We start from the raw sequence: 24,671 nt of genomic DNA on the forward strand, positions 1-24,671 counted from the left end.
GTGGTTTATCAGAGAGGGGAAGCTTAGTAATCCCCATTGCCTGCCCATGGCGCCATTCTATCGCGGCATGAGCCAGCAACGCCGGCCCCAAACATACCGTCTCCAACACTCCACTATAAAGCATGAAATTAAGCCCACCCACCAACAGCAAGGTGCAAAAACTAGCCAAGGGGAGGGAGTTCTAAAAAAAAAAAAAACTGGAAGACTTCAAACATTAACTGGCATCACTGCTATGTACATCATCAAACACGATAAATAGAAAATCGTATTCCGTATTCGTAGCACATCAGTCCCTTTGTGATTTTTGCGTCACCTTCAAATGTTTCCGCGATTTTCGCAACTGAAAGTTCAAATCCGCTACAAAACCGCGGAAATCGTGAAATCCACACCGACGACGATCTTCAGCTCTATGTCCGTAGACGGCAATATCAAAGAATACGCGATCCTACCATGAAAATTATCTGGCGGCATTTGCAAAACAAATTAAAAAGCGATTAACTGCCCTGAGGAACACAACTTTTGAAAATAATGTTTCGAAATTAGACCCGAGTTCCCTTTTGGAAGCTCACCACCATTTTGAAAAAAACCTCAATTTTTTATCACAAATCGGAAAAATCTCAGAAACTTGCTAAGCAACTCGAGAGTTCCAATAATTTCAGTTTGGGTCTTATTAGTCCTATTGAGATTCAGGTTGCTCGGAATTACCTGAATATTTTCTCTCGGGACTGACTGCCGCAAAATGAGGTACATCTGGTTGACTGCTCAATACAAACCCAGCAGCGGCCATTCGATTCATCGGGTTTTAATGCATAAGAATTACTGCCGCTCATGGCAAGTTTGTATTGAAAAGCTCAATTTTGACAAAAACGCATATGAGACCGACTTGTGGTGAGCGACAGATTAGGTCTCACACGTTGGGTATTGATTTCATCGACGCTCGGTCAAACAACTCTGGGCACTAATCCGTACCTCCTATCGTATCGTTCCAGATGAACTTGCCATGATCATGGACCGCCTGTACGGAGGTGTATGCTACGCTGGAATCGATACCGATCCTGAATTGAAGTACCCGAAGGTAAGTTAACCTTTCTGCAAGGCACGTAGGACGGAGCTCAGCGGCTAAAAGAAATATTTTCCATTTCCGACCGATTTCCAGGGTGCCGGTCGCGTAGCATTCTCCAATCAGCAAAGCTACATCGCAGCCATCTCTGCCCGCTTCGTGCAGCTCCAGCATGGGGACATCGATAAGCGCGTCGAGGTTAAGCCGTACGTCCTGGACGATCAGATGTGCGATGAGTGCCAGGGTCAGCGCTGCGGTGGCAAGTTCGCACCGTTCTTCTGCGCCAACGTTACCTGTCTACAGGTAAGTAGCAGCATGCCGGCTGCGACTTTTTCGTGTGGCTTTAATTAATATTTAAATTTTCCGAACCACAGTATTACTGCGAGCACTGTTGGGCTCACATCCACTCGCGCTCCGGCCGCGAGTACCACAAGCCCCTCGTTAAGGAGGGTGCAGACCGGCCCCGGGCAGTGCCCTTTCGCTGGTGTTAACGCCAGCCACCACGATCAATATCGACTGCAGCGGGAAGGACAGCATCATCTGCTTTCGCGAACGCGACGTCGACGAGATCGAGCCATCACCACCAACAGCAACAACACCACCACCAGCAGCAGCAACCCCCACATCACCATCAGTCAGTTGTTGGCAGCAACAGCGGCAGCGGCGGCAGCAATTCCCTCGGTGCCTCTGCAGCAAATGCCTTTCACGGCTTTGGTCAACCAGGGTCATCCAGCTATGTACCTCCCCCACCATCGTTTCCCTGGACCAATAGCGGCAACAGCGGCAGCTCCGCAATCAGTGGCCTCGGAATTGGTTCCACCAAACCAAGGCAACAGCAACAGCAGCATCACCTGAGTCGAGTTCCGACTTCGGGGGGATTTCTAGCACCACCGCCAACGCGTTATAGCGGTGGCGGCAGCAGTGGGGGAAGCAGTAATGGTTCCGGGCTCATCTCTAGCAGCGGCAGTAGCAGTCCTTCCTCGATGCGCTGCAGTAGTTCGATTGATCAGGCACTCGCTAGCGCGGGTTCAGTTAGTTTTAGCAAAAAGCAACAGGAAGACATACTGAAACAGCATCAACGGAAGATGCAACAGCACCACCAGCAGCAGCAGCAGCAGCATCAACAGCAACAGCAGCATTCGTCATCACTCTCGATCGCCACCAGTGGCACGATCGGGAACTAAGCGGAAAAAGACGACAAAACGACTTTTTTTTATGTAATCCACTAGAAATATGCGTTTTTTCTACTCCAGATGTAGGTCATAACTATAGGATAGAAGCAGATAGCAAAAACTGTACGTTTTTGTAAGAAACGATTTTCACCGAATAAGGAGTAGATTAAAATACAAAGAAAACTTGAAGTATTATAGTAGTTGAAAACGATCAGAGCGGGGGAGTAAAAACTTTATATTAACCTAGGACCTAGTAAGCCACAAAACAGAATGCGATAATAAACTTTTCTTACCCTCTTGGAAGTTATATATTTTCTGTAGAAAACCGTAGAGGGTGAAACAGAATTTATTGAGTTACAAAGAAATAGTGAAGTACTGTTTATAATTCGTTCACTTTTTATATTGAAACGCGTTTTTTCGTTAACTTTTTGTATGAAATCGAGTTAGATGAGTATATATTACAAATATGTACAGCTATTGCTAGCAAAAATCAGTGAGGAAAATCCATTAGTGCAGCGTTTCTCGTTCTGAGATAACTTGACGGATCGAGATTCGCTGCAGTAGTGTAGAGTTAATAATAAATTTAGTAGGTACGATATTTGTAATTGCATCCTCAAGAAGGAAAATAAATATCATTCACATTCTTACGCGAGACGAGGTAAATTGATGTGTAAATAGTAAACCCTAATACTAATTTTCCTATGGAAGGAAACAATGCGACAAAGGTAAACCGAATAAGAAAGAAGACATCAGATTTTCATACAAATCATTTTTTGTGATAGCTATTTTTGTAGACACACACACACACAGAAAAAAAATACACACATACCAACCCAAAGCATAGGTAAATCATATAAGCGTCACTTTCAAATCAATAAGGAAACGACAACAAAATGTATTGAAACATTTCAAATAAAGAAACAAAACATACGAAATATCATCGCGCTTTTGTATTCGAACAGATCAGATCAGAAAGTGAAGATAAGTGGGTGTTTTTATAAATAAGCTACTATTTTTATCCATGAAGAGAAAACATATAAGAAAGGTAAAATGCAAAACAGTGTAAGTAAAGCAAAGTAGGCAAAGGAAATGAAATCCAGAATGATTTCAGCTTTTCTAAAGAGAAAACAAACTAGCCAATTGTCGGAGGAGTAGTCAAATTTCGTTGTTATTGTTTTTGTTTTTCCGTTGTTGATTTTGTTTCTTTTTTTTTAGTTAGCTTTTGCTACCTACTATCTGTTAACGCATTTGCTGTTCGTGTAAAATTATCACACTTGTATTGACGAAAGCAACCAAAACACATAATCGTTGTTGTTGTGTATTTCCGGAACAAACATGAAGTGTGATCCGATTTTTGTTTTGTTCTGTTGATAGTTCTGTTTGGCTTTGTATAATAGGTATAATTAGGAAGATGACAACTGCGCTATCAAAAATAAGCAACAGAAAAAGAGGAAATGATCCGGCTGACGGGAGTTTGACGCACAAATGTTACTACCGATATGGGTGACGGGCACATTACTAGTCATGGGAAATCATTTCGGTTACCTAATATAGGAAGAAAATGTGCGGTAATAATGATGCGGCACCCGACAGTCGATAGCGTCAATAGTTAGATAAAATGAAATAGTAAATAATGCAGCGAAAAATGCTGGAAAGGAAACCAAAACAACTGGGTTTGGACCCTTGCAAGTATCAATAGAATCAAACGGTGAAACGACACTAAATCTAAGCATTCTAAGTTGACTACTTCAAGCTCTTTGGTTAACCATCTACAGAAAAAAAGCATGTTTTTGCCGTAAAATGTCAGACTAAGAAGCAAGGCTTCGAACATGATTTGGTTATTTTATCACGGAATTTTCTGGCTTTGTTAGGGGGGTCTTTCCCTCTTCTTATACTTCATACTGGTAGGTTTTTTTAAAGCGATCTTCCTAAGAATTCCATAATTCAATAGAAGTTCATAAGTTTAATTGCTTGAAAATTTGAAGTTGAAGCACAACACATTGACATAGCCACAAAAAGCGTCAGATTTGTAAAAGATTGTGGGTTAACATTAGATGCGGGAAATCTGTTCTCTGATCTATCGAAAACGGACATCGCAATCTATCGATTGACGAGGAGTGATACAAATAGATCTTATTTCTATTATTTTCTGTCGATCTCTGTTCTGCATACGAGTGCCAATCACCGACGCCAGGGAGATGATCCTACAGTGGAACCCAGCAATTGCTTTACATCACTTCCAAAGGACCACGGCTGGGATTGAACGCAGGCCCACTGGGGAGCGAGGCAGGTATGCGTACTACTCAACCACCGGCGCCGTCCGATAAATGTTATCACAATTTGATGAGCGCGTACGCAGCCATACTAATCTTCAATGAATACCCTCCAAATGTTCCTGATTGTAACTCCAAACACAACCATATTGACCCCAACAACGGCTTCGAAAGTGTATCAGCAGATGAACCGATCGGCTGACTCAGCAGATGGACAGATCACAGCAGATGGACTCTTGAAAAGTCTCCTTGAGCGCATTCCATGGTCAGGATTGTACTTTCGTAGAACCCAACCGTTAATCGAGAGGTTGGATCATCGGTTAAACGGCTATACTGTAGGTCAGAGGTCCAATACTCGAGCAGTCCTTGCTATCAATGGCTCGTAGAACGCGCCTCGAAACCTAGACCATAACCATAGACAACGGGGCTTATTACGGATGTCACTTTACGGTGAAAACTTGTCACTTGTCTTCACGGTGAAGTGACTCCCATTTGATTTGTACGGCAATCACGGCTCTTATTCTGAGTATCACTTCCTTATCATCGTGTAGTGATACCCGTAATAAGGCCCAACATATCTTGATAGAGCTGGAATTAGGGCGTAACAGCTTTTGTAAACTTCTCTCGATGATTTCTCGAAAGTCAAGGCACGCTTTCGCAAACTAACATAACCAACCGCAAGGGGAAGTCTTCCCCTTTCAGATGGTGACGTTGATTTGAGTGAGCGAGCCTTGGCTTTCTAGAGATCATCGAGAGAAGTCATTGTTTGCAAAAGCTGTTATGCTCTAATTCCAGCTCTATCTAGATATTAAGAAAACTTTGCTAGAATCCATCAACTTTGAGAGGTCGAAACAGATCGCAGCAACTTGCGATCTTTTTTTTGGCGTTTATTCAACCGACCGAACCTACGTCGAGTTGCTTGTGCTTGGAACAACTCGCACTATTTCAGTGCCAACATTTCAAAGGGGCGTAATTACTTTTGTGAACAATGGCTTGAGCTATCGATTTCTCGCAAATAAAAGCCCATCCCTTCAAATTAACAATGCTAGCTGGTTAAGGAAACATTCTTCTGCCTGCTGGTGTCATTAATCTTCATGAGTATGCTTTTATTCGCGAGAAATCGATGGCTAAAGCCATTGTTTACAAATACAATTACGCCCCTTTGAAATGTTGACACTGATTTATGCTCTGAACCATTTGGTGGATTATTTTAAGGCTCTGAACCATTTGGTGTATTATTTTAACTTTTGGTTATAATTTGACAGATGGAAAGTTATCGATTAACCCTGTTATCCGAGCGTGGTTACTTCTGACCGACAAGAAGTTAAATTTTGACAACTGTGACTGAGTTCTTCTCGAAAACCGGTCGATCGACAGCACAGGGATTTTCGAAATCAAGACCAACATTTGAAATGGCCTTAACTCCATTTAGTAAACAAACCTTGTAAGGCTATTTTCTCGCGAACCGAAGTCCGCAAAGGTAAACCAACATAATGAACAAGTAGGGAAAATTCTCCTCTACCCGTTTAGGTGGTTTAGGTTTGCGAATGAAGGTTTCGGTACGCGAGAAAATTGCCTTACAAGGTTTGCTTACAAAATGGAGTTAAGGCCATTTCAATTGTTGGTCTTGAAATGTCACTTTTAACCATGAAGTTAAACTTAACTCGTGGTTAAAAGTGACATTTCGAAAGTTATTTCTTACGTTCGAAAATCACTGTGTTACCGATCGATCGGTTTTCGAGCAGAACTCAGCCACGGTTGTCAAAATTTAAATGCTTGTCTGTCAGAAATAGCCACGCTCGGATAGCAGGGTTAATCGATAACTTTCTATCAGTCAAATTTTAACCAAAAGTTAAAAATCCGACAAAAAATGGTTCAGAGCCTTAGAGCGAGTAAGTTCAATGAGGTTGAATTTGAATTTGATCTAGATTTTGACAAATTACCACGAGGATTTCAGAGAAGAAAGGAATTTATCATAGGCATTTTGGTGCATACGAACGAAACTGCAACGAAAATCGCAAATCTGATCAAACGGGTGTTCATTCATCAACTCATAGTCGCTCGAGGTACGTTTGCCAGTTATTCAGGCCCATTCTGCGCGGCGAGTGAGGTGAGGTGACAGAAAAGTCCGGGCAACTTCGACCGCGTGCGAACTGCGTCATTAAACAAAGCTATTATTGCCATCAAATCTAGACCAACAATTGAAATAGGCGGAACAACCAAACGTAAACAATAACTTTAAACACAACATTCTCGAGAATCAAAACACTCCCATGCAAACTAACACTGCCATTCGATAAAGGAAGTTTGCTCTATCAGATGACGGTGCTTTGATTGCTTGGATGAGCTTTGATTCTTGAGGAATTTGCGTAATTAAAGTCATTGTTAACGTTTGGTTGTTCCGCCTATTTCAATAAATTGTTGGTCTAGAAATTTGTTTGGAGGTTTTACCTTTGATCGGTCGATTGTAGCGAAATCGTATCTGTCTTTGTTATGAGGAAGCAATTTCACTATTCGACCTTATTGTCAGAACCCGTTTTTATATTATACGGCGAACAGGACGAGTTGGTCACCAAGGCGGAGGACACGGAACAGGAAAAGGAACGCAAGGAGAAGGAGTTGGAAAAGACGAAGAAAAGGGTACGAAAATGTAAATCCTTTATCGTCTCCCGGATAAGTGACAGGCAGATCGAGAATGTGCAGGGGCACGACACTCTGAAGGCCATCTGAAGTTTCTCGTGTTTTCTAGCGTAAAAGTTTTGCAAAAATGATGCATCTAATAGCGAAATCGTTTATAATTCAGTTTCAATCTGGATCGGGTATCAAGATTGGGTCTGCTTGATTTCTGACAAACGTCAGTTTGATCGTTTATTTCGCACTGTTGAAGGAGCATGCGGACCAATCTGGCGAGATTTTCTGATGAACAAATTGCTCGTCCGGCAGTTGCGCGGAATTTAAGCGCTGATGGAAGACGTCGATGCTGTCTGTAAATTGCTCTTGAGTCTGGAGGAAGATCGTGAAATGGCGGCTGCTGTGCCGAAGCAGGAATCAGCGCCGTTCGACAGAAGCTCTAACGGAAAGTCCCCGTAACAGCAGAAGGAATTCAAGTGTTTTAACTGCCAAAAGGTTGACCAAAAAGGGTCAGAGTGCCCTGAGAAGGAGAAAAAGAAATCAAAGCCTACCGCTCATTTCTCGGAAGAAAGCAAGGACGTATGCTTCGTCAGTGTCAACAAACCGTGCGCAATCAATAAGATCCAGTGGTTCGTGGATTCGGACACGTCCGAACACATTGTAAACACCTTTTCTTGAAGTTTCATCGGTCGAAGTGGCCGATGGAGATTGCCGGGGAACTATCGTTGTGAACTCGATCGTCGGTAAGAATTGGACTTTGTATTTGTATTTGAATTGGATTGAGTACGAGGGGAAGGACATGCTCTTTGTACCCGAAGCAAGATGCAATCTATTTTCAGTAAGAAAGGTTGAAAGTGCGGAAATTTTGATAGTTTTCCAAAGAATCGGAACGGCTCGGAGGTGGTTGCGATCGGTAAGGCGGCGAATGCGTCGTCGCTAAATTTGTATGGCGAAGTTCGTAAGTAAGTGTGACGACTTATGGCATCGACTATCTGAGCCAGAAAAACTTGTTGTTCCTCGTTGAAACCGGAATGAACAAGACTCGGATGTCGTTATTTGTGAACCGTGCGTCGAGGGTCAGCAAACGATCGTCACAAGTTCTCGAGTTGGTGTACACAGTTGTGTTGGCCAGTGACGCCATCATGGAGCAAGGTACTTCGAATGTTTTATTGGTGACTGGAATCGCTTTGAGAAAGTGCACCCTATCGAAACGAAAGTCGAAATGCTACAGTGCTTCGAGGAGTACACGGCCAACAACAGCGACGAGTTTTGCCGTAAGATCCAAGTGGAGTACACCGTACCCTACACGCCGGAGCAAAACGGGATTAGCGAGCGCATGAACCGTACCTTGGGAGAAAAGTCTAGCTCGATACTCGTTCACTCTGAAATCTGCAAGGGATTTAGGAACGAAGCGCTGCTTACCTGTCAAATCGGGATCCGACGACGGCAGCGGAGCGAAAGAAAACACCGTTTGAATTATGAAGTGGAGGCAAGCCTGATAATTCGATGTTTGAGTTTGCTGCCGGCGGAAGCTCGATGATACATCCTAGAAGGGAGTATTCGTTGAGTACGCCAAAAACGGATATCACGTCAAGACCAACAATTGAAAAGGCCTTAACTCCATTTTGTAAACAAATGGCCTTACAACCATTTTCTCGCGAACCGAAGTCCGCCAAGGGAAACCAACAGAATGAACAGGTAAGGGGAATTCTCCTGTACCCGGTTGTGGTTTCGGTTCGCGAATGTAGACTTTGGTTTACGAGAAAATGGCCTTACAACGTTTGTTTACAAAATGGAGTTGAGGCCATTTCAATTGTTGGTCTTGACGTCTTCGATTCGCCAATCAGCATGGAGGTGGCAATCGTTCGAGTATCCTGACGATTAGTTGACCGCCAGTGGCGCTGTCGGCGGCGATTACGATCACCAAAGAAGATACGCCGAAGAAGCCAGCAGTTTCTGATGAAGAGTTTGAAAGATTCACCAGCTGTGACGACATGCAGCATGCAGAGGAAGAAGGCTCGTAAGAATATCTAAAAGCGAATGATGATCGTGCAGTTTTTCCGAGGGGGCGACTCTATCTACGATGCAAAAAAGATTGTGTTTTGCAGTGGTTATCTGCGCGCACACTGAGTAGATAGAAAGAAGATTGATGACGATTCTGAAGATTTCCTGCAAAAAGATGATGAGCGATGCAAGTAGATGCAACAAATGAAAGAAGATTTTTCGAAGCTTTATTCGATAGTGTGAGATTTGTTGAGCATCTAAACTTGAGATTTAGATGTGTCGCCCCCCACGAGTTTTTCTGATTATTGTTGGTTGTTCACTCGGTCCATTTAAGCGCATGCGCATATATCTGTGGTTTGTTTACCCATCAATATGGGTATTTTTTTAATCGGGGTGACGTCTAGAGGCCGGAAATCGATGATCGACGCCATTTTAGAATTCAAGATGGCTGCTTCCGATTTCAGAAAAAGTGGGAAATACGCCATATGCGACGCCATTTTAAAATCCAATATGGTGGCTTCCAGTTTAAAAAAAAAGTGGGGAATACTGTGAAATACCCATTATAGGTATTTTTTGAATCGGGACGACGTCTAAAGATTAGAAATAGATATGCGACGCCATTTTGAAATCCTAGATGGTAGCTTTCGGTTCAAGAAAATGTGGGAAATACTGTCAAATACCCACCAATATAGGTATTTTTGGAATCAGGATGACATACAAGGGATGGTCCATTAAGTCCACGCAAATTTGGCACATTTTCAAACCTCCCTCCCCCCTTTGTCACATTTTTTGTATGGATCTTAATTTTTTTTTCTATGACTCGTCACAGTTTCCAAAACCCCCCTCCCCCTAAAAGTGTGACATAATTGATGGACGATCCCTAAAAGTTTTTTTTTTGCTTTATTGGAGAGATTTTTATCCGTTGGCTAGTTTATCTCCTAAGACATCTAAACGATGGAAATCGATCACCGACGCTATTTTGAAATCCAAGATAGCGGCTTCCAGTTGAAGAAAAGTGCGAAATACTGTCCAATACCGATCCATATACCGAGATTTAAAATCTATATTCAACGCCATTTTTATATCCAAGATGGCGGGTCACGAATTCAGAAAAAGTGGGAAATAGTTATGCCGACCGATCAATAAAGGATATTTTTAGAATTAGGATGACGTCTAGAGAATTAAAATCGATGTCCGATTCCATTTTGAAATCCACGATGGCGGATGCCGTTTTAAAAAAAAAGTGGGAAATTTTACCAAATACCCATACATACGGTTTATTTTTTTATGAATCGGGATAACGTATAGAAGCTGGAAATCGATATCCAACGCCATTTTTTAAATCCAAGATGGCGGCTTTCAATTTGAGGAAAAGTGTCAAATACTCTAAAATATGGATATTTTCGCAACGCGGATGCCAAGTAGATGCCGAAATTCGATGTCTTGAAATCCAAGATGGCGACTTATGGTATCAGAAAAGTGGAAAATACTATCAAATACTCATATTTTCGAAATCGTAGTAACGTCTAGAGGCCAGAAACCGATGCTTGACGCCATTTTAAAATCTAAGATGGCGGTTTTGGTTCAGAAAAAGTGTGAAATGCTGTCAAATACAGATCAATGTGGGTATTTTTGGAATCGGGATGACATCTAGAGGATGGAAATCGATCACCGACGCTCTTTTGAAATTCGAGATGACGGCTTCCAGTTCAATAAAAATGCGAAATACTGTCGAATACCCATCAATGTAGGTATTTTTGGAATCGGAATAACGTCTAGAGAAATAAAATCCATATTCGACGCCATTTTTAAATCCAAGATGGCGGCTTCCGAATTCAGAAAAAGTGGGAAATAGCTATGCCGACCCATCAATAAAGGGTATTTTTGGAATCAGGATGACGTCTAGAGAATGAAAATCGATGTCCGATTCCATTTGGAAATCTATGATGGTGCTAGAAGCTTTCAATTTGAGGAAAAGTGTCAAAGGGGCTTATTACGGATGCCACTTCACGGTGAAAACTTGTCACTTGTCGTCACGGTGTAGTGATTCCCATTTGATTTGTACGGCAATCACGGCTCTTATTCTGAGTATCACCGTGTAGTGACACCCGTAATAAGACCAAAATACTTTAAAATATGGATATTTTCTCAACGGGGATGCCAAGTAGATGCCGAAAATCGATGTCTTGAAATCCAAGATGGTGACTTATGGTATCAGAAAAAGTGGAAAATACTGTCAAATACCCATCAATATGGGTATTTTCGAAATCCCAGTAACGTCTAGAGGTCAGAAACCGATGTTTGACGCCATTTTCAAAATCTAAGATGGCGGTTTTGGTTCAGAAAAAGTTTGAAATACTGACAAATACAGATCAATGTGGGTATTTTTGGAATCGAGGTGACATCTAGAGGCCGGAAATCGATGTCCGACGGCATCTTGAAATTGAAGGTGGTGACTTCCGATTTCAGAAGAAGTGTCACATACCCTACAAATGGCGTCCAGTATCGCATCTACACGTCGTTCCGGTCCTGAAAATACCCAGATCTTAGGGTATTTGACACTGGAACTCTGGAACTCTGTTATTTTGGAGTTTGTATGCAGGTGAAATTGTTTGCGTTATTTACTCGTCTTGTAGTTCTCTTCTTACGGTTTCATTCCACTTAAGTGAGTTGATGAACGGTTCAGAGCGGGTCGATAAGATGAACCATTTTACACACCCCTAGATTGGGTTGGATCGGCTCCACAAGCAGTCCAAGCATGGTCCTCAGGTTGGACTCTTTCATCTTATCCGAGCAGCACGGAAAACAAAATTTCAAAACTACATTTTACTCGTTATCTCGGGAACGAAACAACCAGTTTAAAATTCGTGATAAAATAATCATTTTCATTGGATTTCCTGTACATAATCGAACAGTCTTGCCGGTAGTAAGAAATAAATGATACCGCAAATCTTCTAAGTTGCACCACAGAGAAATAAAATTAAACGAAATACTTAGCAAATAAACAATAGATATCCGTCAGAAACTTCAAACAACAAACAAGTAGATAGTCGATTGAAAATAGTAGGACTAAATAATAAACCTAAAGCAAAACTACACCCAATCCAGACGTAAGTAAGAGAAACTTGAAATTTCTTCAAACCACTACCGTTACAAACCAGAGTAGTCAATAATCTCTATTTTTGTACTAGATTCGTCCCTGTCCTTACACAAATCAAGGTCGAAGCAAACACAAAACCAATCGAGTGCAGTTCGGACCGCTCAAATTAGGAACTTACTCCCTCTCCCACCACCACCACCAATAACGAAAACGACAACATCCCAACACACACACACACAAAACACACCACGGATACAGGAGATAGCGATTAATTATTTTTGTAAAAATATAAACCCGAAAATCCCGAACACTCGATGATAAATGTGTGAGCGTCGTACAGCGCGAAATCAGAACAGACACGGAGATGGAACCATTTTGCAACCGTTATCTTCCAGTTTAGAGAGCAAAACAAAATACACACAAACACTCACACACACACACACACATACAAGACAAATGTAGCGAAACAACCGTAAGCGTAGCCTTTTTCATAAAACCGAGACGCCACACAACGGGGGCTATCCTGCTAGAGGATGTTCGATTACTGTGTTTACTGACTTATTGTAATGTATTTTTGAAACGCGTTGAAATTCGCTTCATTTACGGCGCACTGTTTTACCCCTTCCAGGAACCGAAGTGGAACATCTTAGAAAGTTTATAAAACACGTAGCAAACGGGACAAGTTTCAAGGTTTCGCCGAACAGAGTCTACTTATATAGTTTTGCTACAAACAGAGAAAAAAAAGAGAGAAGATTATTACGTTTCTGACTCGGATAAGATTGTATCAATTCAAGAATTATACTAAAAGTAATAACAAACCAAATCAAATATAAAGTAGCGGTATTTTTCTCGGAAGGTAAATTATTAAGCAGACTAATATCGTTAGAAGAATTTCTAATAGAGACAAATTTTTTGACATGTGTTCATCGAGTAGCTATTTCGAAATTTTCAAAAGACAACTTGCAAAAACCTGCACACTTTCACACAAAAGCAACCAAATCAGCAAACAAAAACTGAGAACGGAAGGAAGGAAGGAAGGAAGGCTCGTTATATTGTAATGAAACAGAAAACAAAAATCTTTTTACGCAATCTATAATAGTGAAATTTGAAACTGTAGTAATTGGTATTTTTAGTACAAAAAAAAAACCCCGAATGGGGGGAAGAAGGGTAAAAGGGGCAAAACAAGTAGGTAAATTGAATTTTAAAGGGTGTACACTTTATTGCCACTGTTTTAAGTTGATCGGTTTTGGTTTCGGTTTATCATGCATATTAGTGTGGAAGACGACAACTCGGTTGGATAACAAAGGCAAGCAAGTCGCGCAAGAAAACAAGAAGAACCAACATCAGTCGACGAGTGAAAGCAAAACAAAATCGAAAAGCACGAACACAACCACGCAAACGAATGTTTTCGTACCTGAAGAATGCAAAACCGGAAGAAGAAGAAGAAGAAAAACAATGACCGCGCAGGAACAATGGCGAACGGGAAGAGAAGGAGCGGTCAAAGCAAACCTGGAAAAAGATTCTATTTTTATACCAAAAAAATGACAACAACGGCGAAACTGTAAAAGGGGTTCAGAGATCAGACGTCACACACGACTGTCATCCGTGACAGCTTCTTTCTGTTATGTGTTATGTGCAAGCTATTCCATTTTTGTCTGGAACAAGAACCGTGATCGGACACGGGTGACGCTCGTTTGGCACGTTTGACCCGCGGCCGCCATCTCGCCATTATCAAAGTAAGCAATGCGAGCGCAAGAAAACAATGACATAAACAAACAAACAAACAAAAAAAAGCAAAACGCAAAACGGTGGGACATCGTAGATAAATAAGAGAAAATTAATAAATAAACAAGTAACAGACGTAGAGAGTTACAGTTTTACACTCTTTTTTCTACTATTTATATGTAAATGCTATCGTACTAAACAGAACATGAATAATGTCAAAGAAAGCAAAAATTATAAAAGAGGATGGAGACAGAAAAAAAACTGAACCATCGTTTTTTTTAGGTGTAGTAAAGTGAGAGATTTCCAGATCAAGATAACTTTCATCCGCAATCTCTTAATAGAAAAAAAAAAGTGAAACAACTCTTAAAACTATACGGATCGATGTTTGTCTATTTGAGTTCATCCTCTCCTAATTGACGTCAAACCGAACATCCCAAAAAGAAAAGAAAACACTGCAAACTGAAAGATTGAATCAAAGCAAGTAATTAACTGATAAGACCTTTTTATATTTGCGTTTTTGGCATTGGTTTTTGTATATTTTTAATGGCAAAAATTTGTAGGGACGTTCAAATGCAAAATCGATGACGATCCGGTTTGTCTCTTTTTATACTTCACGAACAAATATATTTAGGCAGCACTAGGATTTAAGCAGAACTCCTTAATCAAGAAACTCTTTTCGAAACCAGTTTTTGGCATCCATCCCGGGTGCAAATCTGGCAAAATGTGTAAGATAACTAGAGTCAAGATAACATATTTAACATAGGCGTTTGTAATATAAAGTAATGGAAGCAAACATCCAAAAGGAGAATTATTGTACTAGAGGAAAAAGTGTAGTGTTCGCTGATTTCGGCCCTCTGGAGCGAAAAGCAGAAAAGCATTGTGCGTACACTTATTTTTAAACGAATTCAACCGTTGGAGTAATCAATATGAAGTTTTGGAAATCGAAGACATCTTTCTAACAAAACAGAAATACATAGAAATAGCAACTCAACCGGTAAATATAAAACTTTTACGATAGAAAACAACCAGATCTTGATAAAACCGTTCAACTTGTCGCATCTCCGTATAAATAAGACAAACAAAAAGTTAAGGAAAAACAGCTCAGACGACCGAAACGTCAAATAAATTGAAACAATTTCCAACAATTTCAAACTTTAGTGAAATGGATCGGAAGCCAAATGGCCTTGCAAGAAAAACAAACAAAACATGACCGACTTGAACTGTCAAAATACGTTCCCATCGAACGGAACACTGTTATTAGTTTTGCATCAAATTTTGTTAAAGTTATACCCTACCGATAAACATGTGCCGTTCAACTGAAGAATTTGTTCTTTTGACATAATTTTTAAATCTTCATAAAATATATCAAGCCAAACTTTTACTTAAGGACATTGGCCTTCGAACCACCTAAACGGGGCATCCATTTTGGTAAAGTTTGAAACTTTCTCGGTCAAAGATTGGACAGATAAGTAATCCAATAATGACAGGCAAAACCCCTTATCCTCTAACTCCTAATATAAGCAAAGCATATGTGTTGTACATTATCTCCTCCCCTTTATCCTCCTCTGAACAATCTCTCCTCACTAAATAATCACACAAGTAATGGCTTGGAACGAATAAAAACAAAAACACAAATATGAAAAGACGTTCATTGTTTGACAATTGCTATTGTTTCTCTATTTTTTGTATAACCGCAGTTATCTAATAACTAAAAAAAAAACCTATAAAAATAGTTAAAATATATATTAAGACAAGATACACAGCTACGCATCTCATATCGGCAGCTAGGTAAGAAAACAAATAGACAAAAACAAAAATTAAACAAAAAAAAACACTGCAATATCGATTCTCAATGTGAACTTAACTTCATAACGAATAGCTGAATGAAACAGAAAAAAAAAACGAGTAATGAATGAAGCAAGAAAACAAGAAAATATTAACCAAAAATATCCACCAAAACAAAACAGAAAATAGAATCAAACAATGATCCGCTCTCTTTCCCCTCCTTGCAAAACAAAAAAAAAAAAACAAAACCATCAGCAACAGACGAAGACGACCAGCATGTATTAAAACAAAAGCCCACAAACTCTGTCACCTTTTGCACGCAGCTTTTGATTTTCCCCAAATTCTGCACCGGAATTCTGAGCAAAATTGAACGGGATGGACCATTTAGACAATTTGGTTAAGAGAAGCAAAAAAAAAAACAAAAATGAAACCAAATCGCGATTTGGATCACGACGATTTGGCCGATGTAAACAAAACAACTGATTGGACACTTTGGCGAAATCACTCACACTTTCGCGCATGCGGGAGTGACACACACACACACATACAGACACATACATACATGCAAACGAGGAGAAAGAGATTATAGTAAATGAGTAAATAAGTATATTAATAAATACATTAAATGAGAAAAAAAAGAGATACTTTTTAGTAGATTTTTATTATAATTTTAGAACAATTTTTTCACAGAAAAAGTAATGAAAAAAATATTGATGAAAAAAAAATCTAATAAACAAAGTAATAAGATTATGAATAAAAAACAAAAGTAAAGTAATGAACTTTAGGTGAATGGAATGTTTTTATACTTGTAGCTGAAATTTTTTAATCAGAAGTGAAACAGATAAGAAAAAAAATCTTCAAAAAGTGAAAATACTAATTTTTGAGACAACAAATATTACCAGAAAAAAAAAAACAAAAACAAAATAATTATATGAAAAATATATATTAAACCATTGAAGACATTTGAGAGACAAAAAAAAATCAGAAAAAGAGGGAAATTTCGGCTCTATCCAAAAACCAAGTATTTCCATTTGCCCCTCTTTTAAGAGACGAAAACGAAAATGCAAGTAAACAAATTATCACCCCCTCCTCCCTGCCATAGGCACGCACCACGTGCCTCATGTTTCGTTTTGCTGTTCTCCTCTAGTTTAAGTTGAACTTTTCTGTGTTCCAGTTACCAAGTTAGCAAATATAAAAAAAAATGTTTCTTTAATATAAACATTTTCGTTTTGTAATAATAAAAAACAACGACCGCACGTTACATCACTGTGTGCGTGCGTGTCGTCATCGTCGTTGTCGTGTTATCAATCTGAATAGTATTAGTTCGAACAGGTTAAACCGCGCTATTATAGTACTAGCAAAATATACAAATATTTTTACTTGTTTACAATATTATTTTCTAGAACTTTTTTTCTCCGTTGTAGCAAAATATGCTTCTTATTTATAGAGCAATTTTTACATAGGACATTAGAATGAATTCTAGCTTCTGAGTTTCGATTCCGCGCGAACCACACTACCACAGTAACTCGTTTCTAAGTTTAATTACCCAACCGCAAGAAAAATCCAACAAACACACACACACACTGAAAATACACGAATACACACACAAACACACAAACACACACACTACACACCCGAACACCCGTGTTTACAGTCTGTTACTTTTAAATGAAAAGAACAAAAGTAAAACTCAAACAGACAGAAAAATAAGAAACTGTTTTTGTACCATTTTGGTAGCGAATATGTAGTACGATTTTTTAGAATCATCAACAAAAGAAAATAAAAACGACAGCAAAAATGTAAACCAAAAAAAAAACAAACAATTACAACCATAATGATGCGAAGTGGTAAAATTATAAACAAAAATTAAAAAAAAAGTCTTTGAGTAGTTTTTAAACAAGAAAATAAAATGAACTTGAGAATAAACACAAGAACACAAGTGGTGGAAATAAGGGAATGAAGAAGAAAATGAAAAACAGAAGTAGTTCAACGTAGAGAAGAAAAAAAAACTCTTGTATTCCTATATTGTAGTTTAATTTTTTATCTATTTTTTACTGAATCAAAAAGAATGAATAATAAAGAAAACGTATTTTTAATTAATGATTGCTTCAAAAAAAAAAAACAAGCCGTTTCGTAAGTTTATTCCCGTAGTTCATGGATCACAATTTTCCTATTACTACCGTTTCTGGTGGCGACCGCTGTCAGGAGTAGAGCTTTTCTAAGCTTACTTACTTACTAATCAGGCAAGCCCTTGTTGTCCTCTGCTGTCCGAAGAAGTCGTCTCCACTCTACTCGATCCATGGCCCAGTTCGCCAGCCTCGTAGTCTGCGATGGGTCCGCAGGTCACCTTATACTTGGTCGATCCACCTTGCCCACTGTACGCCTCTTCTTCTTGTTCCTGTTGGGTCACTTTCACGACGTGCCCAGCCCACCGTAGTCGCCCAATTTTTTCAATGTGGACGATGGATGGTTCTCGCAGCAACTGGTGCAATTCGTGGTTCATTTGCCTCCTCCACGTTCCGTCATCCATCTGCACTCCACCGTAGATGGTACGCAACACCAATCGCGGCAATGGTAGCGCGGGCACCCATGAATCCCGCCTGGTATTGCCCCACGAACTCTCTTGCAAACGGTGACAGGCGGTGGCATAAAATTTGGGAGAGTACCTTGTAGGCGGTGCCCAGCAGCACGATCGCGCGGTAGTTGCAGAAATACAACTTGTCGCCCTTTTGTAGATTGGGCATACGACACCTTCCATCGACTCCTCCGGTAATATCTCCTCCTCCCAAATATTGGCAATTACCCAGTGCAGCGCTCTAGCCAGTGCTTCACCACCGTATTTAAATAGCTCACTTGGTAGTTGATCTACACCAGTTGCTTTGTTGTTCTTCAGCCGACCGATCTCCTCCTCAACTTCTTGAAGATCAGGGGCCGGTAGCCTGTTGTCTTCTGCGCGTGCTCCAAGGTCTGTTGCCGTGCCACCTTCGTTTTCCGTTACATCACCGTTGAGGTGCTCGTCATAGTACTGCTTCCATCTCTCAATCACCTCACACTCGTTCGTGAGAAGGTTATCGTCCAAGTCCTTGCACACATCGGCTTGCGGCACGTAGCCTTTGCGCGAACTATTTAGCTTTTCATAGAACTTCAATGTGTCGTTTACGCGGTACAGATTTTCCATCGGCTCGCGATCTCGGTCATCCTGCTGACGCTTCTTCCTTCGGAAAACCGAGTTTTGTCTGTCCCGCGCTTGTCTGTATCACTCCACATTCAATCTCGTGCGGTGTTGCAGCATTCTCGCCCGTACTGCATTCTTCTCCTCTACTAACAGTTTCTCGCCGTCAAACCAGTCATTTCTTCGGTCCGGGATCGCAGTACCTAGTGCCGCTGCAGCAGTACTACCTATGGCGGAACGGATGTACCTCCAGCCATCTTCAAGAGAAGCTGCGTCAAGCTGCTCTTTCGTGGGTAGTGCAACTTCCAGCTGCTGTGCGAGTTAACACCGGTGCCAACCGCACTTGGCAAATTCCATCGTCGGTGCTTTCGTCAGCATCTAGGACGGATGCACAGAACGGCAACAGCAGCGAGCTTCATCAGTATTCCGCAATCGGACACTTTTCGCGAGTGCTACGTTCTCTGTAGGGAATATTGATTGTATAAAGTAGTCTTTAGGTAGCAGCAGTAGTGAGTAGATCTTTTTTTTTAAAAGAACCTCCGACATTCAAAACTTTAACTGGCGCCCGAATAGGGACCTGCCGAAGTGGAAATCGTGTAAGTTCCGCGGTAAAAATCGTAAACTAGGTGTTAGACCGAAACATCCTCAAAAGTGGAATATCACAGATTCCAGCGATTGGTCCAAGGAGCCAAGCACATATCACAAACGGGTACCACGAGCCCCATCGTAGCAACCAAAGCAGAAATCAGGACACCGTAGCCATCCGGCTCGATTGTCATCAGGGCCCCCAGTAGCACCGCAGCAAACAGGACAACCCCCAACCCCGAAGTGACTGCTTGGTTTCTCTCCACAGGCAGAAGTTCCCAGCGAAGACCATCCCAAAATCATCCTCAAAAGTTTAACGGAAGATGTTGATAATCTTTATACTTCCAATACTATTGAGACAAACATGGACGCTACAAATACAAAAGATAGATCAACCAATTTTTGTTTTCGAACAAGGTGTTAGCAGAATTCAGATTCATTCATATTATTACCTTCATCATATTAACATAGAAATCCTGAACCACCATGTAACCGATTTGAGAGATAAATTTGATAAAGTAGGAAAAACGCAGTCATCATATCTGTAAGTTCAAAAATTTGACGACATAAACCTCTCACCGAGCCTCTCACTAGGAACTATTTTATAAACCAAGAGAAAGAAACGTTGGGACGCAGTAGGTAAAGTTTGGAAATTTATTGCCGGATCCCCGGATGCAGATGATTTAAAGTTAATTAATTCAACCATTAACAATCTCGTAGCAAATAACAATATATGTACAGGTAAAGATTAGCCGAGAAATGGCATTACAGTTAAAAGAGACAGTATTTAAAAGACTACTCAACTGTTCAATTCAAAAACTTCGGAACTATGTATATTCCATAAGTATTCTTTTCAACCTCAAGGAATTAAATGAGAAAATAAACAACATTATTGACACTATAGCCACAGACAAACAGGCATAACACTCACCATCACATTCTTCGTAAATAAGGTTTTAGTTGGGAATGTGCTTGCATTTGTCATGGTGGCGCCACTGAAGCGTTAAGCAAGCCTCTACATTTCGAACTTATCAGTGATGCCAGTTTTGTTTTATTCAATTCAATTTAGTATATGTCAGCTCTTGAAAACGATAAGGGGACCACTGCAACATATAGACATACGTGCCGCGTAAAAAAAACTACCGAGATTTTGATTTTTCCCATGCTTAAATATTTTTTTATAAATCGGATTTTGATGCCATTCGTTATTATAGCATGCTATGGTCCATATAGACATATTTTAAAAATTTCTGTATTTACACCAAAAATTGTGATTTTTTTTTTAAAGTATGCCATTCGATTACCTATAGTTTGAAACGGATAATGTGATTGGAATCAAGTCGATAAGTCGTATCGTTGTCGAGAAATCGTTGAAAACGTACAGCGTAAATTGCGACTCAGCGGCACTAACCGCGTTAAAAAAAAACCGTGTAAAAAAAACCGCTTAAAAAGCGACTCCAGTGTATAGAGTAATGACCCGATTTTGCCAGCCTCTTTTTCGAAAATCATTTGTAATGTTCTACGAAACCTATGCGCCTTTTCAGTGGTCTTATTGGACCAAAGTATACCTTAAACACCCATCTTGAAGATGCAAGAGAACGATTTGGAATTACGATTTTATGAAATTATTTAATGATAAAAGTCTAATGCGTGGAGAGGTTGAAAAAATCGGGTCACTGTACCACATACTAATCTGACGAATACAGAAAAAAAAAGTTGTTGAATAGGGTTGTTGATCTAATTTCCGTCCTACTAAGCACACCCCGCGCTTTACCTCTCTCTTCTGAACAAGTTTAAACAAAAAATGGAATATTTCTGTCAAAAATTACTTTTAAATTTATTCACCTTTCCATACGTACCGTTGGATTTGATAAAGAGTCACCAATTGTTGAGATATTGATTAAAATCTAACACTGCTTCTTGATTCTAAATTCGTTCTACGAGTTTCAATTCCGTCCTAACGCATTGAAACGCCATTAGATTTTCTTCGTCCTACGGATAAACGTAGAAAAAGGGGATTCGTTAGGAGCGCTTCTTTTGTTTTGAGAACAATGAGCATAAATATTCATACAATGCGCTCTAACAGGATTTATGTTGTAGCTAATGAACTAACGCATCGGAACAAACCTATTATTGATTTGTGCACGGTGAAATAATTGATAATATTGATCTTTTCTGATCGATAGAACGGAAATGGGCGATTACGACGAAGTAGCGCTCTACCCTATTACACCCAAACAGTCGATTGGTCATTCCGCTTGTTGTGTAATATTGCGCTGTACGATGTACACAGAATTTGTGAACAAGTCATTTTAATGAGTGTAATATTGTACCCACTTTTAGTAACTGCCCTAATAAAAATAACCATCAAAGAGAGCTTAACGGCGTGTTCGGGGTATTATCCAAACCATTTGTGGGATAGTTTAGCCATCCGGGATACAGTTCGTTCATGGTATTTGTTTATTAGGGTGGTGTTCAATACATCATGAATAACATTGATTGATACATATTGTTTGCTATGTTCACATCGAATTGATGGAAGGTGATAGAAAGGGCACTCATTAGTGATGAATTACCACGTTTAAAACTTGTTTCCTGCACAAAAAAAAATCACACTTCACAATCCACACTAATCCCTAAAAATAACTGAGCTTCTGTGAATTTCTCCTACCGATTCGTATTTCTGCAAAATTCAACCAATTCTATAGATCTACGAAAGATTTCGTAGAACCGACATCACAGACGTCCATCTGTTTTGTTTTCATTCAACGCGTTGACAGAACGAGGGAAAAGCAACTAGGGGAAACGCTCCTATAGATCAGTGCACGGTCCCTAACCTCACTTTTTGCTCCCTATCCTTTTGCTTCTGAGTAAAAGAGATAGCAACGAATGGGAGCCAAAACAAACCACCCAAAACTGTCAAAACTTACGGGTGAGAGAAGAGTGCGGCAAATCTTCGTGAACTGATCAATAGTTGCGGTACGTTAGAAGCGTTAGGTTCCTATAGTTGTGTATGGAGTCTCCATACACAACTATAGGAACCAAACGCTTCTAACGTACCGCAACTATAGGATCGTTTACCCTAGTGGAAAAATTGCATGAACGAGAGATACTCCGGTTGCAAAGCAATGCTTCAGAATGTGCATGATAGAGGGTGCTAGCAAAGATGAATACTAAGATGAAACTGTCGGAAGAAAAACTTTCTATTTTAGTGTCCTCTTTCACGGTCCCTTTCATCCAATTGTGTGGTTTTGCTGCCCCCTCGGTAGAGATGAAATTTTGCGCTCATTTTTATCAAAACAAATACACCAAAATCAGAGATGTCCCATTTTTTAATTACTCGATTAACAACTAATCGATTATTTTTTGTTCACTGTGCTGCCATTTTTCCACCAATAAGAGTGCAGCACATGTTTGAAACGATCGGTGATGATCCTCTGGAGAGGTTAATGCTTATATCGGCATGATATAACCGATTACAAATATTTTACTTTTCGGTTCGTTAATCGATTAATCAATTATTCGAATGAAAATCGGCCATCACTAGATGAATCTGAAACGTCATTTCAGTGTTCACCGGTTGGTGCTAGTGTGCATTCACAATACGCTTGACGATATTTTTTGAAGTTATGTCTGTTTGTCTGAGCTATAGCCTTAGCAAAAGTAGGATTATTAAATGAAAAAATTCTATCAAAAAATGAAATTGAAATGTTTAGGAAAGATTTAGAGAGAGAGAGAGAATATAACAGTTCACTAAAATTCCGAAGTCGTAACCTATGCCAAGACAGCAATCGCCAGCAACCGCAAGGAGATCGTATTATTCATCAAGATGCCGAAGTTAGACCCCAGAGTTTTTCGTAGAATCTACACACCAAATTTTGGAATCGAGTTCCAGCAAAACAAATTGCTGAATGGCTTCCAGCAAAACTATTTCTTGCTGCATGTTCAGTAATTTGAGATATTTTGCTGGATGCTCAGTAACTTGTATGAAACGTCAAAATCATCACCGTTCACTCTCCCGCGTATTCTGTTTTGCTATTGAAGAGCGCAACTAATCATGAATTACAGGTAAAATATAATTAGAATATTCGCAAATGTATAGTGAACTCAATATTTATATGGATTATACCGATTCTCTGTATATCTGTAGCTGCAAAGCTCGCTGCAAAGATTGCCGGGTTGAACATCAAATGAGTTTAAAAACCATCGATAAATCCAACGAAATTATGAATCACTTTGAAATTAATTCAACGCCTAAAAGTGAATCATCAATGTGATTGATATGTGAAAATTTCATGCGTGTAATAAAATACCAAATACAATTGAGTTTTATATCAGTTTGAAAACCAATTCCAATTCAATTGTTTTGTATCAAATAACAGGTCTTTCAGCAATATCATTGCCACTCTAATTTGCTGGATATCCAGTACGTGTTGCTGAATTTCCAGTAAACAGCTGTCACTTTTATGTAGGGTCAATTTGCTGATCGTTCAGCAAAAATATTTTGCTGGAAGAATTGCTGGTTTTACAGCTCGGCAAAATCCAGCAAAATTTTGCTGGTTTCCAGCGATATAAAAATAGTGTGTATGGTTTCCCAACATTCCTCAACCAACAACAAATCCACACCACAGAGAGATCTTTTCTAATTTATCAAGATCCTAGAACCCATCATTTACCGTATTGAGGACATTGAAGTACCCATGCATACCAAACCTAATAGATGCGAGACCAGCCATCTGCAACTATTCATCAAATCCCATACAGCAGGAGATTGTTCCCATCGATAAGTATTATTTACTGGTGAATTAAATGAGCAACTTCACCCTATCATCAGATTGCAGCACCAATGAAAGAATTCTCACTGGATCATATCTGATTCGATACGAGAATTGCACCATACGAATCAACAACATTTCGTATGCCGGCAGAACTCGAACTACTGCTGGAAATCCGGTCCACCTTCATCTGGACGGAATAGCTATTTCCAAGGACAATCATATATTGAACCTTAGCACGGAACATCTCCACAAACTGCAAACAGAAACACGGAAAGATTTGGACTTACTCCGTTTAAAAAGCTACCGTATGCATTTCCCACACTGGTCCCTTTTTGGAGGGATAACCATGCTCCCCATAATCGGTATCATTATTTTCCTCAGCATTT

General features: G+C 39.9%; 2 protein-coding genes across 2 annotated transcripts in view; both read left to right on the top strand.

Moving 5' to 3' along the window:
• Positions 1–6,497, top strand: part of orb2 — a 1,372,010-nt gene extending 1,365,513 nt beyond the window's left edge. The window contains 4 exon segments of the mRNA XM_065224014.1: positions 990–1,075; positions 1,157–1,363; positions 1,435–1,547; positions 1,549–6,497. Of these exon segments, the coding sequence (XP_065080086.1) occupies positions 990–1,075; positions 1,157–1,363; positions 1,435–1,547; positions 1,549–1,915 (773 nt within the window). The 3' untranslated portion in view covers positions 1,916–6,497.
• Positions 1–24,671, top strand: part of LOC135702960 (uncharacterized) — a 161,982-nt gene that overhangs the window by 127,191 nt on the left and 10,120 nt on the right. The window lies entirely within an intron of this gene.

The sequence above is a fragment of the Ochlerotatus camptorhynchus genome, unplaced genomic scaffold (assembly GCF_037179485.1).
Source record: "Ochlerotatus camptorhynchus isolate MF236.1 unplaced genomic scaffold, CSIRO-AGI_Acam_v1.1 ptg000203l, whole genome shotgun sequence".
NCBI lineage: Eukaryota > Metazoa > Arthropoda > Insecta > Diptera > Culicidae > Ochlerotatus > Ochlerotatus camptorhynchus.